We start from the raw sequence: 16,766 nt of genomic DNA, 5'->3' as shown, positions 1-16,766 counted from the left end.
GGATCCACCGGATTCATCTCGAGTCAACCTCATTGTCCACTCCATCCTCGTCTTCCTCGTCCATCATGTTCTGCATCTGTTCTTCTTCTTCGTCCACGCTTTCAAGCTCAACGATATCGTCATGACCACCCTGCCGCATGGCTACTCGCCCGGATTGGAAATCGCTGCCGCCAAAGATCAAAACTTTGATCGCTCTGGCACGGATGGAACGCACCCTCGCCTTCTTGGAAATTCACCACCTTCGCCTCGGGAAGCATTAAGGCGATGGGGTGAGTTCCCTGCGCTCGCACGCTTCCAACCAAGTGCACCCACCGAGAGGTCCGCTCAATCGGCTTCAACCGCCGTAAAATGCGGGTACTAGAGCTGCTCCACAAAGCATGCACACCAACAAGTGTATGCTTCGGGATTAAGCCCGAAATTCACGGTCAACCACTCCTTCAACTGACTAACTCGCCATGTTTTTGGGTTTGTCAGATGCAAATCCTCACACTGAAACTCGCTCAGATCAGCTCCCATCGGAGTTGTTCGGACCGTGCCATGACCGAAGTAAACAACGAATTTTACTCTATCTGACATATCTGCTCACCTATACAAATTACAGACTCGTCAAAAAAATCGAGCACCTACGCTCTAAAATATATAAAAATCTAGCACCTGCAGTCCTAAATAAATACTATCTACCGGTACATATTACACTAACTAATGTGCGAAGCTAACGAACGCAACATGCATTATGATTACACCATCTAATACCAGGAATTAGGGTTTACCCTTGAAGCGTGCCAAACACCTCTGCCACAAGAAACTCGGCTTCTCCACCTCCGCAGCCTCCACCACCACGCAGCGGCACACCACCACCACCAGCTCCACCACCACCACCACCAGCTCCACCACCACCACCACCTCCACCACCACCAACACCACCTCCACCAAAACGCCTCAAAAACTAACCCATATATAGATCAGCTGATTCTACCGCATTTGGTGGTCAAACTACAACAAATGGCTGGATAAATCGCTCAGAAATGAGATAAAACGTTGCTGGTCTGAGAGCAAACGAGAGAGAGAGCTGAGATGAACTGAGAGAGCAGCAGGAGGAAGAAGAGAGGTGCGTCGGCCACCCACGAGAGCGCGCGTCGGCCGAATTAAAAACTCCACGCTTCGGGCGCGGCCAGCCCGACTCGGGGTCAGGGACGCCGAAGTTTGCGCCTCGGGATGGCGCACCCCGACACCGGCTGCTCCTGCGGAGGAGACAGACCGACAACGGCCCGGCGTGGCCGACAGCCTCGCTTCGGGCGCGCTGACCCCGACTTTGGCCATCCCCACCAGATTCCCTCCACTTCGGGTTCGCCGTCCCCGATTTTGTAATTTCGGGTTAGCGGACCCCGACGGTGTATTATTTCTGAAATTAGCCAAAAACGAATATTATTTCTGGAATTAATATTAAAAAGTGTATTATTTAAAAAAAATTCGCCAGGATCACTCACGGTTTAGCTATGAGACCTACGCGCTAGCCAACTGCGCCACCACCCCTTGGTGCTAGGGAAGCGAAACAAAGTTATCTGTTCACCATGCAGCAGCGAAGGACTAGAACCTTTGACGCATACAAATACCGGAGTTTATGGACGTGGCTCTTACGATTTTCAAACTAACTGAAGATGGTCAGTAATACTAGCTGCAACACGAGTGGCCTAAATGTATTTGTTTCTTCCCGTTCAATTAAACAGAACTCTCTGAAACATCTGGATGAGACGGTTAACACAACCGAACTCCCTCACAGTGGCGATGAGATTCAGGTTACAAAACCCATAACACAGAGCGTGAATACGGCAGCTTGAGGCATGTAGAAGATGAAGGCGATGTTCACTGTTCAGATTTCAGAGGCGACTGAACTTTTAGTCACCGTCGACATAGAGGAGGGTGGACGAAGATGACGCCCACTACACACCACAGGATCCACCCCGGGTTCAGAGCCCTCGACAGCCACCGGAGCCTCGTGTCCTCCGTGTCCATCAGCTGCCGGAGTTTTGGTTTCCAGGCACCGTATTTATGTATTGTATGATCATGGACGCAAGGGGCATGCGCTTGCCACCCTTACATCACAGATTCTCCAGGGAAAGAGCCAAAACAGGCGATCTCAGCCGATTGGGACTAAAGGAAAGGCAACAGACCAAGCCATAGGAATCAGAGGTTTGCAAGCCATGGGTAATCAGAGGATTCAGGATCACACGATAAACGACAAGGGCTGTACCTAGGTAGCGACAAAGAATGAAGAAATACAAATGGAATGTGCATTTTGGCCGATGCAACACAGACGTAATAGAACCTTCTGCATGCACTAGATGGCTAGATAGTATACCAGAGTGACAAGGAGACGAAGCAGTCCTGGAAAGCCTTGAGCCACCATTCCCGCAGGGAGCATCGACCTCTGCAGAGGTGATGGGCTGAAGGAAGCTGGGCATCCGTCCGAGCACAGCAAATTTCTCTGTCAGAGATCACATACAAGCCTGAACAATATGCATCTTTCTTGCACCATCTTATCAGAGAGAGTGAATCACTACATCAACATCAGCAAAACTAGCACGGGATTAACAGCAAGGAATGCGGAACCAAGAGTCAGGTAATCATATTCAAATTCATAATGCTGAAACTGAATAAAGTTCAATGTCATGCAATAGAATCATAGTGTCAGGCAATCATATCGAATTGTGCTTAAATTAATAATCTCGAGACCAACATAAAATCCTTCCTATTGTAGATTACGAGGTTCAAAGATCAATAGCTACCAAAGCTGAAGAGATGCTTACACATCATTACAATACAACAGTGGCGGAGCTAGCATGTATTTGTCGGTGTCAAATGGCACCAATGGATTTTTACCATTCCCCTTTGCAGATGAATACATGCTCTTAGAAATCGAAATCGACACCAATAAATTTAGATGAATGGCGCCAATATTTCTTCTTTTTGACTTCGACCCTGCAATATAAGCTCCTAAAAACAAGATACATCAGCCATCCATCATGGACCTCACCATCACTGCCGCAAAGAGAGAGCATGCTTGGGACCAACCACATAGGTTGCATCCTCCTGTCACAACCCATGTAGGTAAAAATGTTTGAATTGGATTCTGAGCCATCTCCCTGCAGTGGCTTGTCCATCTCAAGAGCAATACAACTTTTAGACTCATGGTTATAGCAATATATGTGGTTGCTCTTCCCTCCCCATATCTGTGGGTTTTTGCAAGACAATGCCTGGCTTCTCTTGTCAGTGCTGATGAATATTGCCCAATTGTCTAGCTTCTCCATCTTCAGCCATAATGCAGGCTCAGTTGATAGGTCAAGCCGGAAGACTTCAAAGGTTATCCCCGATACGACAGTAGGTACCGACCAGCCAACCAAGAGGAGCATATCGCCACATGCCACAAGCCATGCATTGGATAGTTGACATATACTGGTCATGCTCGACTGCATGACTAGCACTTCATGTATGCTTATCTCCGGTGTCAACCCCACTTTGAAGAGTCTGCAATCAGAATCCATACCAAAGACCTGCCCTTTGAAGACCACGATTTGCTTGACTGTTCCATACCGAGTAGAACAACTGGCCCAAGATTTGCTACCAACACGCCAAAACAGATTCTGTTCTCCAGTGTCAACAATAAGACATGAATTGGGTGATCTAGTAGGAGCAGTGAGGGCACCGTAGTTGAGCTCAGCACCATTTGGTAGTTGTGGAGAAGAGAGGGTAAAACCTGCGAACATATCCATGACGCTACACTTTCTACCACTGGACCAAATGAGATGCCCATACGAAGCACCTATGAAACATTCCTGACGACCTAATGGAGGAATTTCATGGCAGAGGTGGGCAATTTTGTTGGGTTTGGTTATATCTGTGACAAGACATTGGCAGTTGGGCACCTTTTTGTTACCCAAGTAGGGTTGAGGAAGAGGGCACGGAGGGATATCAAGTTGGAAAAGGAGAGGTGGGAATGTTGCTAAGGAGGCAGAGAAGGCAGAATTCCAGGAGTGGCAGGTGGCAGCGAAGGAAAGAAGATCCTCAGCGGATGCCAGGCCCAGCTGAGCAAGGATAGAGCAAAGGAGGCCTTCTGGGAGATCTTTCCAGCCGTCAAGTCCAGACATGGCTTGGACGCAAATAGAGCAGCCCTTGCACCGGGAAGTAAATGCAGCTTCTCTGCGGCACAATACAAATAAATGACACACATTGAACAACTTGAATAACAAAAAAGGAAGTAAGTCATAGGCATAAAGGGTTCTTAAAGAAATGATATGAAGTGCTACAAAAAATGGCCAGTGCATGCATGGCTCACTATACTCTTGAGATACAAGTAGCACGCACAGAGATGTATATATTAGAACACACACACACACACTTCTAATGACAAAATGAACCAGGAAATGATAATAAGATTCAATATGTCTTGCCTATTTTACTGCGAGAGTCTAGTTGATATGTGATCTACTCAAGGGTTATGTTTTCGTTTTTCCACCACATGCAATTTACTCCTTCAAAGCAGGTAACGCACACACTAGGTGGCGCTCTAGACATAGAAGGGGCCCAGCTGTTTTTGCAATTTTAATGTAAGACCATTTTAGCAGCTACTTCCGACCACAAGCCAGTAGTCCAGTACTGTTCGGCACGGCGACAATCGCAAATCAGCGAATTTAATTCCAGTTTGAGAACCACTGGTGCCATCTGGAAGTAGTTCAGCTAACAAAGTGTAAGCTGAATAGGTGCACACGGCTGAGTCGCAAGCTACTAGGGAATGGATCAGGAGGCAAATTAAGGTCAGAGTTAACCATCCAATCCAACATTAACACACACTTGAGTACATTGATGTGATCTGATTTGGTGTTGATTTTTCGGAAGAATTGCACTGTCAAGCGGAAGAATCAGCTTAACTCCTTTATTTTGCAATATAAAGGAAGCGAAGGGCAAAAATCAAATGGTGCAAATTAGGTGACGGGGACCCCATCTTTCTTCATACATTCGCCTAGCCACAGAGCTCAGATTCGCAATCCAGAACCAGGTACATGTCAAAAAGTTTGATAGACGCTCGTACTAATTCCGATATTTTAAAATCCAGGGGAAGATAATTTCAGCCAACCCCAAATCGGAGTCGACCAACCGAATCGATGCTCCATGTTCTAGGGTTAGTTCGTCCGCTCGGGTATCAACAACAACGCATCTTTCCCCCGCGATCCGAGCTACTCCCTTAGACGAGAGCAAGCAGGCGGAAATTCTGCTAATCGGAGGCTCGGTGCAGCAGCGCGGAAACACAGAAAGTAGCTAGGGTTGGAGCACGATCGCGCGCGCGCCTTTGTGGAAAAAGGAAGGGGGAGAGAGAGCATGCCTTGCGGAGTTGGAGGTGGCGACGGAATCCGGCGGGCGAGCGTCGAGGCGACGGCTGGTTGGTTGCTGCCGCCGTCTCCTCCGGCGGTGATCTGAGGTGCGCTCAGTGAGTCAGTGTACTTTTTGAGGAACGGCAGTCTCGATAGTCAGTGTACTCGCTTTCCCCACCTCAGCCCACTTGGGAGTGGGAGTAGAAAGTAGAGTAACTCCGTGGCAGTCTCGATAGTCTTTTTTTTAGGAACGGCAGTCTCGATAGTCAGGCCGGCGTCTTCGGAAGCCTAAATAGAGGATGGACCGGCCCATAATGACTATGGACGCGTCTAGGGAGCACACACGTGCTCTTTGCTAGAATCTGGCATACCCCTATTTATGGTAATATTTTGTATGATCGAGTTTCATAAAAGTTAAAAGAGAAAACTCCAACGCATGTGGTCACATCAACGCAAAAGAAAAAACAGCCTGTCCGAACCTGATGCACGGATGCCTGATAATTACTTTTCAAAATAAATTTAAAAATCTATAACTTTTGTGTCGAATCTTGAAATTATGATCCATTTTCACTTTTGGGATCCTGACGATGGGATCTTTGAAACTAGTTCTCATTTCCATATGTTCTGATGAAATTTGTTAAGAAGCAACTTTGCTATGTGACAGAGTAACCAAATTTGCTAGAATCTACAATGAAAATACATTACATTTCTGTGTGTTAAAGCTAAGCATTCGTTTGCTCCTTCTTCAGTTAATATGCAGTCTTTAGCCATAGTTATGTAGTAAAACAATATCATCCTGTGTAAATAGTTTTTCTCATGGGTGGAGATTATCACTAAGCGTTTCATCACCACAGTATCGTTTTAGTGGGGTGAGAGCACTACCCCGGCCCGTTGCGTAATCACCCCGAAGCAACAACTTTTGCTTCACGGCAGAAGCGAATGTCTGTTATTGTAGACTATTGTTAAACAATGATTTGGTGGAAACTGGCTCAACGCATCTGGTGCGTGGCCTATCACTTTATATATGGGTACCAAGAGGTACAATACAGGTACAGATATAGTTGTACAAATATACAGTCTAACACCCTCCCTCAATCTTAACTGTGGCCTGAGGTACTCAGTAAGTTAAGATTGCGTCTACAACCTATGAACAAAGGGAGAGACAGAGGTTTAGTGAAGATATCAGCAAGTTGATCTTTGGAGGAGATGAACTTGATCTGCAGAAACCTCTTTGCAACACGCTCTCTCACAAAATGATAATCAACTTCGATGTGCTTTGTTCGGGCATGAAATACCGGATTCGATGAAAGGTATGTAGCGCCGATGTTGTCACACCAAAGGACAGGAGGCTGTCTGTGAGAGATCTTCAACTCTCGAAGAAGAGCTTGTACCCAAATAAGCTCAGCAGTAGCATCAGCAACGGCCTTGTACTCAGCTTCAGTGCTACTCCGAGAGACAGTGGCCTGTTTGCGAGCACTCCAGGCGATCAGATTTGGACCAAAGAACACAGCATATCCCCCCGTGGATCGCCAGTCATCAGGGTTACCAGCCCAATCCGCATCACTGAATGCCGAGAGCACACCAGAGGGAGCCGGCCGCAGATGAAGGCCATAGGTAGCAGTAGAGCGTACGTAACGCAGAATACGCTTGACAGCTGTCAGGTGAGGCTCGCGAGGAGCATGGAGATACTGGCAGACACGGTTAACTGCATAAGAAATATCAGGGCGGGTGATGGTAAGATACTGAAGGGCACCAACAAGGCTTCTGTAGTCAGTAGCACCATCAGTAGACAGAAGGATCCCATTAGTAGCAGAAATAGTCTCAGTGGAAGACATGGGAGTAGTAGCAGCCTTGCACTCCAACATGCCCGCACGACGCAAGAGATCCTAAGAGTACTTCTGCTGAGACAGAGCAAGACCATCCTGAGGATAAGTGACCTCCAAGCCAAGAAAATAGTGAAGTTTGCCCAGGTCCTTGACAGCAAAATCAGAACTGAGAGCCAGAACCAAACGATTAGTCGCCGCAACAGAGGAGCTGACAAGGATGATATCATCAACATAGACCAGAATATACATAGTGTAAGGGTATATTGCCCCTATGTGCGGTTTTGGTAATCAATGACAACCCCTATGGACTAATGTTTTCATTGAGTTTATATGAAGGAATATTCCATAGGTTCTACTTGTATTCCATGTGTTGGATTCAAGTATGGATGCCATGAAGATAAAGATACACCTTGTGTATTGGCATCAAGATCATCGGTATGAAGACATATATGTGATATGATCAAGAAGAAGAAATGAAGATGGAGTTCTTATGTGGAACTCAATATTAGCCATGCTCTATCTTATGTGAGTATAAGAAGATACAAGGTTGAGTTGGGAAAGTTCAAGATGAGCATCTTGAGTGGATCACATGCTTGAAGCTTGTCGTCCATTTGGTGATAATGGACATGTGAAGATGTGCATCAATGGGGCTTTCCCATCATAGTGTATGGGGGAGCATTTGTGAGTCTTCACGAAGCAACATTGATCAAGTGAGTCATTCCGGCTTGAGTGAAGCTTGAAGAGTTATCATCAAGATCAAGCGGGATGCGCAAGGCAAAGGTATGGCCTTGCTAGGTTTTCCTTTTACCGGTCTCAAGGTGGATGTTGGGAGACCGGATTATAGGATAGATAGCCGCACTATTAAGAGGGGCTTTCGGTTGAGTAACTTGATCACATCGTCTTAGGGAGCTCAATCCTTTGCATACTTTGCATATCCTTATTGCTTCTTGGTGTTTCTCTGTGTGAGGTTCTTGAGCTTGTTGGTAGCTTTACAACAAGCCCAAGTTCATCGAAAACGGAATCCGCATGCATCTTCTATTGCGTTTTCGAGTTTGGATGTCTTCACCGTTTCTTGACGGTGGGAGACTCCCTCTCTAAAATCATCTAAAAATATTCTGTGAGGAGTCTTCATATTTCCAGTTTTTGTTGGGGTTCTATTCGTCATTATCTTTTCAACGAAATTGGTTTCATATCAATCGGAGTTCGGGAGCATTAGTTATTAAAGAAAAAAGGAAAAGGAGTAAATATAAAAAGGAAAAAGAAAAAAAGGGGGGAGGGGCAGCCGGTCGGCCGGCCGGCCTGCCGGGCCACACGCCGGCCCACCCGGCCGTGACCGGCCCGGCGCTGTGCCATCCGGGAGGCATCCGGTGGGCTTGGCCTCCCCATCCGGCCCAGCGCCGGTCACCAACCGCCCGCCCGCTGCCACTCCGGCCGGACCGGCCTCTGGCCGGACCGGGCCTCACCGCCCGCGGCCCACCCCGCAGCCTGCGCCCCCGCACGACCAGTCGCTCGCCCTGTGCGGCGCGCTCGCCCTGCCCGGTTGCTGGGCCGGTCCGGCCGGACCCCCAGCTGGGCTGGTCAGCGCCAAATCCGGTTGACCGGCCTGGCAACCGGCTGGGCCACTTTTTTGGGCGTTTTTCCTTTGTTTTTTTTCTGTCTTTTCCCCCAACGGTTCTATTTCCACCTTAGCTATAAATAGGCTTCTTCCATCTTGAGCTGGACTAGTTCTTCCCATTCTCTCACCTCCATTGTTGCTATTTGAAGAACTTGCTCTCCCCCTTGATTCCTCCAACCATTCTTGCTCATATTTGAGGATTTGAGAGAGGAGATCTAGATCTACACTTCCACCAAACCATTTCTTCTCTAAGTGAGGGAATCTCTTGGGATCTAGATCTTGGAGTCTTTGGTTGACTTTCCCCCTTGTTCTTCCTCTCCAATCTCATCCTAGCATTCGTTGCTTTGGTGGGATTTGAGTGTGAAGGACTTGAACACCTCCGGTGTTCTTGCTTTGCATCATTGCATAGTGTTGAGCTCTCCACCACGATTTGTTCGAGTGAGAGACCGTGAGCTTGTTACTCTTGGAGGGTGACCTCCTAGTTGGCTTGGTGATTGGTGCTCCGGTGATCTCTTCAAGAAGATTGTGAAGAGGCCCGGGCTTCTCCTTCGTGGAGCTTGTGAAGTGGTTGTGGAGCTTGCCATCTCCGGAGCGGAGGAAAAGCTAACCATAAGGAAAGGGCCATTATCCTTCGTGGGTGTGGTTCGGAGAATAGGGTGAGCCTTCGTGGCGCGGGGAATCCTTCGTGGGACCTCCACTCCTCCAAACGTGACGTACCTTGTTGCAAAGCAAGGGAACACGGGAATACATCCTCGTCTCCGTGTGCCTCGGTTATTTCTATACCCGAGCTCTCTTTCCTTGTGATAGCCATCGTGCTTGAAGTACATATATCTTGCTATCACTTGTGCTACATATATCTTGTGCCTATCTTGCTTAGCTCTAGTTGCTATTGTTACACTTAGTTGAGCTTAGCATATTTAGGGTTTGTGCTTGTAAACTAAACGATAGTTTAATTCCGCATTCATACAAGACAAATCCGCAAGAGTTTGTAATTGCCTATTCACCCCCCCTCTAGGCGACATCTCGATCTTTCACATAGTGACTTCCGGTCTCTGGAGAATAAACAGTGACGTATCAGCAGTAGAGGGCACAAAACCATGAGCACGAAGTGCAGAACCCAGACGAGCATACCAAGCACGGGGAGCCTGTTTGAGCCCATACAGTGCTTTCACCAAGCGACAGAGATGCTGAGGACGGTCAGGATCAACAAACCCAGGAGGCTGGCGCATATAGACCTCCTCCTCAAGGACACCATGCAAAAATGCATTCTGAACATCAAGCTGGCGAAGGGACCAGCCACGGGTGACAGCAAGGGACAACAGTAACCGAATAGTGGTCGGCTTAACAACAGGACTGAAGGTATCCTCGTAGTCAAGGCTGTACCGTTGTTTGAAACCCTTAGCAACGAGTCTGGCCTTGTACCGCTCAATAGAGCCATCTGCATGCCGTTTGACCTTGAAGACCCATTTGGAATCAATGACGTTGAGACCGGAGCGAGGAGAGACCAGCTGCCAAGTACCATTGTCACGGAGAGCCTTAATCTCAAGGTCCATGGCAGCACGCCAGTGAGGAATACCCAATGCAGCCTGATAATGTCGCGGTTCCGCAGTTGGATCAGACTGCGCATGAGCAACAGATGCAGCAATCCAAGCCACAGTGCCATCCGTGCGTTCCTTGGGCCGATGAATGCCGCTGCGACTGCGCGTATGCGGGCGATGGATGGCCGGGGCTGGAGGTGGAGCAGCACGTGCCTCGGCGAGAGAGGCAGGTGATGGTGCAGGAGGCGGGCTCCCTGGTTCCGTCGAGGTAGACGGTGGCGTAGCAGAGCCAGGGACCGACCCAGGCGAGGCCGACCCAGGTGAGGACGGCGAGGGCGACGCGGGCGGTGACGACCGCTCAGGCGACGCGAGCGGTGAAGACCGCGCAGGCGACGCGGGCGGTGACGACCGCTCAGGCGACGCGGAAGGCGAGGACGGCCCAGGGTCAGCCGACTACGCGGGCGACAGGCCAACTGAACCAGGGGAGGCCGAGGAGGAGCCCTCGGGGCGCGTGCCCGCTGCATGGGGCATGCAGCGATCGACGTCGCAGTCGGCAGTAGCAGATGCCGGTGACGCAGGGGCGTGAAGGAGCTCAAGACGAGCACCGCGTCCAGTACCTGCACCGTTATTAGGCAATAATACAGGCGAATATGCAACATCCTCAAGTTGGTCAGGCGAAATAATAGAGGTGGGAGATGAGGAGGACAACGAAGTAGAGGATGGCATAGTCGAAAAAGGAAACAGATTCTCGTCGAATACAACATCGCGAGAAATGTAGACTCTATTTGTGGGAACATGAAGGCACTTGTAGCCTTTGTGAAGAGCACTATACCCAAGGAAGACACATTTTTTGGAGCGAAACTCAAGTTTGCGACTGTTGTAGGGACGAAGGTGTGGCCAACATGCACAGCCAAACACTTTAAGGAAAGTATAGTCTGGAAACTCATGAAACAACAATTCAAGTGGTGTCTTCATATTTAGTACTCGAGTAGGAAGCCTATTGATCAAGAAGCAAGCAGTGGTGAATGCATCACTCCAAAACCGAAAGGGCACAGAGGCATGAGCAAGGAGTGTAAGACCAGTTTCTACTATGTGACGGTGCTTGCGCTCAACAGCACCATTCTGCTGATGTGTATGTGGGCATGAAACACGGTGAGATATCCCAAGTTTAGTAAAGAAGGAATTAAGGTTGCGATATTCACCCCCCCAATCCGACTGAACATGAATGATTTTATGCTTTAGGAGTCTCTCAACATGCAATTAGAACTGAATAAACACATTAAACACATCAGCTTTTGTTTTCAGCAGGTAAAGCCATGTAAAGCGACTATATGCATCAATGAAACTGACATAGTATTTATGACCACTGACTGAGGTTTGGGCAGGGCCCCATACATCAGAAAAAATAAGCTCTAATGGTGTAGTAACAACTCGAGATGAAGACACAAATGGTAACTGATGACTTTTGCCCTGTTGACAGGCATCACAAACTGCTAAAGTTTTATTACTAGACGACATAGGAAGCGCATGTCGATGCAAAACATGGCTAACAATGGGGGACGCAGGATGACCAAGCCGAGCATGCCAATGAGAAGCCGAGCATGCCAATGAAACCTCCGGAAGGGATGGCGCCTCCAACGCGTACAGGCCCTGGTGGATGCGGCCTCTAAGCGTAACCTCCCGTGTGGCCCGATCCTTAACGAACAGATGAAAGGGGTGAAATTCACAAAACACATCATTGTCATAAGTAAACTTACGAACAGATAATAAGGGTCTAGTGACATGTGGAACACGAAGGACATTACGAAGATGAAGCCTACGGGAGGAACTAGACAGAAGTGAGGCCTGACCAACATGAGTAATGGGCATACCTGAACCATCAGCGGTACGGACCTGGTCACGGCCGCGGTAGGGCTCCTGCGCATGGAGTCGGCCAGCCTCGTTGGTCATGTGATCGGTGGCCCCTGTGTCGAAGTACCAAGCGGGGTCGATCGGGTAGGACGGGGTGTACCCGCCTCCACCGTGAGAGGCAGCGCCAGGGTAGCCCGTGGAGCTCTGCTCGGCGATGGCAGCTTGCTTCTCATTGCCGCGTCCGTCGTTGCCGATGCCGAGAAAATCTCGTTTGAAGCGACGGTGGCAGCGAGAGGCGTAGTGACCATGGATGCCACAAAGCTGGCAGTCAACATTAGGGCGGCCACGACGGTCGGTGCGGGGCGGTGGTGATGGAGAGGGTGGACGACCACCACCTCCCATAGGCGGCGGAGCCGGCGGGCCGGCAGGAGGTCGAGGGGGACGATAGCCACCACCAGGGGCCCCACGGTAGGCAGCGTGGGCGTGCGGATCAGCCGCATGTAGCTCGGCATGACGGGCGTTGACACGCTGCTTAGTGGAGAGAAGGCGCGAGTAGAGGTCCCGAGGGGACATAGTCTCACGACCCCGCACCGCCTCGACCAGATCGGTGACGCCCTCCGTCAAGGAGGACTGGAGCGCCGAGAGGATGGCCTGGTCCTGTGCGACCCAGATGCGGTACGCCGGGTTCTCAGCGGAGACCTGGGCGCCGGTGGCGGTGACCGCGGGGACGAGGCGAGGCGGGCACGGGTGGCTCCCATCGACGAAGCCTTCGAGATGACGACTGCGAAGGAGCGGCAGAATTTGCGCCCGCCAAAACAGGTAGTTGTCCTGTGTGAGACGCACCGTGATGAGGTGCGTGAGCTGGTAAGGACCAGTGCCCGGGCCATCAGCAGCCAGGGAAGCCGTAGGTACGGCGGGATGCACCGTAGTGGTGACGATGGGCGAGGCCATCGCATCGAGCGCAGCCAGGACGGTGTCGCGCGAAGCCGGGGGCGCCGCAGCGGGCGCCGCAGCGGGCGCAGCCAGGGCATTGTCGAGCGAAGCCGGGGGTGCCGACGGAAGCTGCGGTGGCGCGATCGGAGTCGGCGCGTAGGGCGGCGGCGTGGGGAAGAATCCCGAGGCAAACTGCGACGAGCCAAGGTAGAAAGGGCGCGACGTGGTAGACGCAGCCATCTGGCTCGCGTTGTGGCTGGCGGCGAGGATGGCCGCAAGTTGGGGCGGGATGAAGGGCGGCGGCGCGGTGGGAACCGCGGAGGCAGGCAGAGCAGCGGAAGAGGACGAGGAATCACCAGAGGAGCTCATGGCGATGATGATCGTGGCGGCGGCGCGGCAACCAAGATTGGCGGCGGCGGCGGCGGCTAGGGTTTCGAAACCTAGTCTGATACCATGTTAAACAATGATTTGGTGGAAACTGGCTCAACGCATCTGGTGCGTGGCCTATCACTTTATATATGGGTACCAAGAGGTACAATACAGGTACAGATACAGTTGTACAAATATACAGTCTAACAACTATACATACACGTACACCGGAATGAGTTCATGGATGTGGCTGATAAGATTTTCTGAAATCCAAATCACTGAAGATGGTGAGTAATACTAGCTGCAACACGAGTGGCCTAAATGTACTAGTTTCGTCCCATCCAGCGAAACAAAACCCATAACAAAGAGCTTGAATTCGCCGGACTTCAGGCAGGCATACGAAGAAACATGGTTGTGGAGGGTGGGTGTTGAGAGCGCGCGTGAGACTGCCGTGTGCCGGACTTGCAGTCTCATCATCGACGTCGAGGGTTGAAGAAGATGTAGCCAACCAGACACGCGATGAGCCACTGTGACTCCGGGTTCAGAGCCCTTGAGAGCCGCCGGATCCTCGTGTCTTCCGTGTCCGTCCGCTCCTTGACAAGCCCCGGGCTGCATGGCCTCGACGATCGCCGCTGTTCCATAGCCTGCATGTGTTTGAGGAGCGCCAGGGATAGATTCATGGCCGAACACGCCTTCACTCCTTTCTCGGAGTAGGCGCACCTGAACGTCTTGGCCCTGGCCACCCGCAGCTGAGGCCGCGGCCTGGCGATGGATGCAATGCCGACGGCGGTGGCGCCGAACGTCGCCATTGCTGGTGTGTGCTTTCGGGGAGGTGCAGCGAGGAGCGAGCCTACGATGGAAGCAGGAGGGTATGTGGGCGTGTGAGGAATTTGGGTATCGAGGCACCGTATATATACTCCCGATCATAGGTACGTGCGACGGGCATATGCACTTGCCACCTGTACATCACACAGATTCCTCTTGCGATATTTGCCAGGGGTCTTGCTGGGGGACAAGGAACGAACGAGGCCAAGCGGTCGATCGCAATCAACTTTGATAAAGGAAAGACAGTAGACCAAGCCATAGGAATAAGAGGGCTGCAAGCAATATAGGTACCAGAAGATTCAAGATCCCATGGTACACGACAAGAACCATAGCTAGCGACAAAGGATTGACGAATATAAGTGAATAAAGACAAATGAAATATGCATTTTGGCTGAAGCCACACAGGTACCCGATCCTTTTGCACTACAAAAAAAAATCTAGCTTGATATTAACGTAATATACTACCCTAAAAAAACAAAATCTAGCTAGCAAGATATACTTCCCCACCATGAAAAAACTAGCTAGATATCATATACTAGAGCACACAACAAGACAGAACAATCCAGGAAAGCCTTGGGGTCGCCATTCTCGCAGGTGGCATCAACCTCACCTCTGGGATGGAGCACGGCCATTGATTCAGAGATACAACCAGTAAAAAGGAGTTACCAGATTTAGGCTTGTGGAATTTTGTTTATAGTTGGATGAACTGCATTAATGATATTGATGTATAGCTAGTCCGTGAATAGCCAGCCATCGCACCATAAAAATAGGATAGGTTCGATCTATGGTCATTGAGGACCACCTAAAAGAATCTACTAAATTCATCGATTTGTTCTAAAAAATTAAAATGGCCGGTTATTAACGGAATTCCTTGTCGTCTTTCCATGAAATATCCGTTTGGCCAAGGATTTCCAAACACATCAACTGAAGTGTGGTGTGACCGTGGCTGTGGGTGTGAACTGTGAAGAGTTTGGGTATCCAGGCACCGTATATATACTCCGCGATCATGTGTGCGATGGGCATGCACTTGCCATCCGTACATCACACAGATTTCTCATGCGATGTTTGCTAGGGGTCTTGCATGGGGGCCAATGAGCCCAAGTGGACGATCGCAAACAGCTTTGATTAAGGAAATCCAACAGACCAAGTCATAGAAATCAGAGGGCTGCAAGCGCTATAGGTACCAGAAGATTCAGGATCCCATGGTACACGAACGGCTAGTTTGATCGTATTTCGTTCGAAACGAATCAAACAAATTAAATAAAACACGAAAATTTAACCGAAACTTACGAATAATATTAAAAGTTCGACAGACACCGACATTTTATTTAAACTAAACTAAATCTACTCGGAGTCCTCCCACTCGAAGTCCGACGATCCACTAGTCGGAGTCGTGTCGGAGACTGGAGTGGTCGTCCACTCGAAGGAGGAGGAGGAGGTGGGCATGTTTGTCGACGGCCCGACGCCTCTCTTCTTCTCCTCCGCCCTCCTTGCCCTCCGCGCCGCCTTCTCCGCCCTCTCCGCCTTCCTCGCCGCCGACTCAGCCTGGCGCTTCTCGCGGTCGGCCTTCTTCTTCGCCGCCGCCTTCGCCTTCTGCTCCTTCTTCTGCGCTTAGAACGCCTCCATCGCGGCGACGTCCTCCGGGAACGCGCACACCCACTCGAGGCGGAGGCGCTCGTCCTGCTCCGCAACGCGCAGGCGTTGCTCGAGCTCGCGGGCTCGCCGCCGCTGCTCGGTCGTGATAGCCAGCGATGGCGGCGTGAGCATCTCCGCCTGCTCGCGCGTCCAAACGTCGTCGAAGTTCATGTGCCGGCGGGGGCGGCCGAGGCGCCAGGCGACGGTGTCGTAGGAGCACGCCGCCTCGTGCGCCGTGTCGAAGGTGCCGAGGCGGATGCGCTCCTCGCCGGAGCGGATCTCGACGTCGAAGCGTCCGCTCGGCCGCGCGCGAACACCGTGGTAGCCGGAGGAGGAGCGGCGGTGCGGATGCATTGTCGTCGGAGACGGAGCGTCGGCGCGCCGTGGCAGGCAGAGCGGCGAGAAGCGGAGGAGAAGCGACACGCGGAGGAGAAACTGAACTTTCCAGGCGGTTGGCTCCACGCCCGCGTGGTGTTTTATAGCGCGCGCACCAGCCGAAGCGCCAACTTTCCCTCGCGGGATAGCGCAAAAGCGCGGGCGCGACAATTTTTTTAGCGCGCGCTCATTTTTCGCGCGTCCGCTGGAGGTATGCGCGGGCGCCCTCGCGCGCCAAACAGGCGTTTTTTTTGCGCGCTAGGGTTTTGTCGCGCCTGTTGGAGATGCTCATACAACGTTGCTTGAAGCCGGCGCCATGGTGCCATCGGAGGAGAATACGTGGAAAGATGGTGCCATCAGCAGAGAAGATGGAGTCGGTGAGGCAGATCTGCATAGTACGACCTGCTGGTGCCACAGGTCTAAATCGCCGCCG

The 16,766-nt window shown here is 50.8% G+C and overlaps 3 protein-coding genes across 3 annotated transcripts; all 3 read right to left on the bottom strand.

Moving 5' to 3' along the window:
* Positions 1 to 2,699: 2,699 nt before the first annotated feature.
* On the bottom strand, positions 2,700 to 5,577 carry LOC127327247 (uncharacterized). Its single transcript, XM_051354023.2, has 2 exons — positions 5,378 to 5,577; positions 2,700 to 4,197 (listed from the first exon to the last, which is right to left on the bottom strand). Exon 2 carries the CDS (start codon positions 4,143 to 4,145, stop codon positions 2,910 to 2,912), a length of 1,236 nt encoding a protein of 411 aa, XP_051209983.1. The 5' UTR covers positions 4,146 to 4,197; positions 5,378 to 5,577; the 3' UTR covers positions 2,700 to 2,909.
* A 906-nt stretch (positions 5,578 to 6,483) lies between these two features.
* Positions 6,484 to 7,231, bottom strand: LOC127338414 (uncharacterized mitochondrial protein AtMg00810-like). Its single transcript, XM_051364529.1, has 2 exons — positions 6,758 to 7,231; positions 6,484 to 6,510 (listed from the first exon to the last, which is right to left on the bottom strand). Exons 1-2 carry the CDS (start codon positions 7,229 to 7,231, stop codon positions 6,484 to 6,486), a joined length of 501 nt encoding a protein of 166 aa, XP_051220489.1.
* Positions 7,232 to 15,934: 8,703 nt separating this feature from the next.
* LOC139834227 (ethylene-responsive transcription factor RAP2-3-like) lies at positions 15,935 to 16,312 on the bottom strand. The gene has a single exon (XM_071824702.1). The coding sequence runs from the start codon at positions 16,310 to 16,312 to the stop codon at positions 15,935 to 15,937; it is 378 nt and encodes a 125-aa protein (XP_071680803.1).
* Positions 16,313 to 16,766: the final 454 nt, after the last annotated feature.

The sequence above is a fragment of the Lolium perenne genome, chromosome 1 (assembly GCF_019359855.2).
Source record: "Lolium perenne isolate Kyuss_39 chromosome 1, Kyuss_2.0, whole genome shotgun sequence".
Taxonomy (NCBI): domain Eukaryota; kingdom Viridiplantae; phylum Streptophyta; class Magnoliopsida; order Poales; family Poaceae; genus Lolium; species Lolium perenne.
Note: the sequence above shows the minus strand (reverse complement) of the source record. Positions and strands in the feature narration are given on the sequence as shown.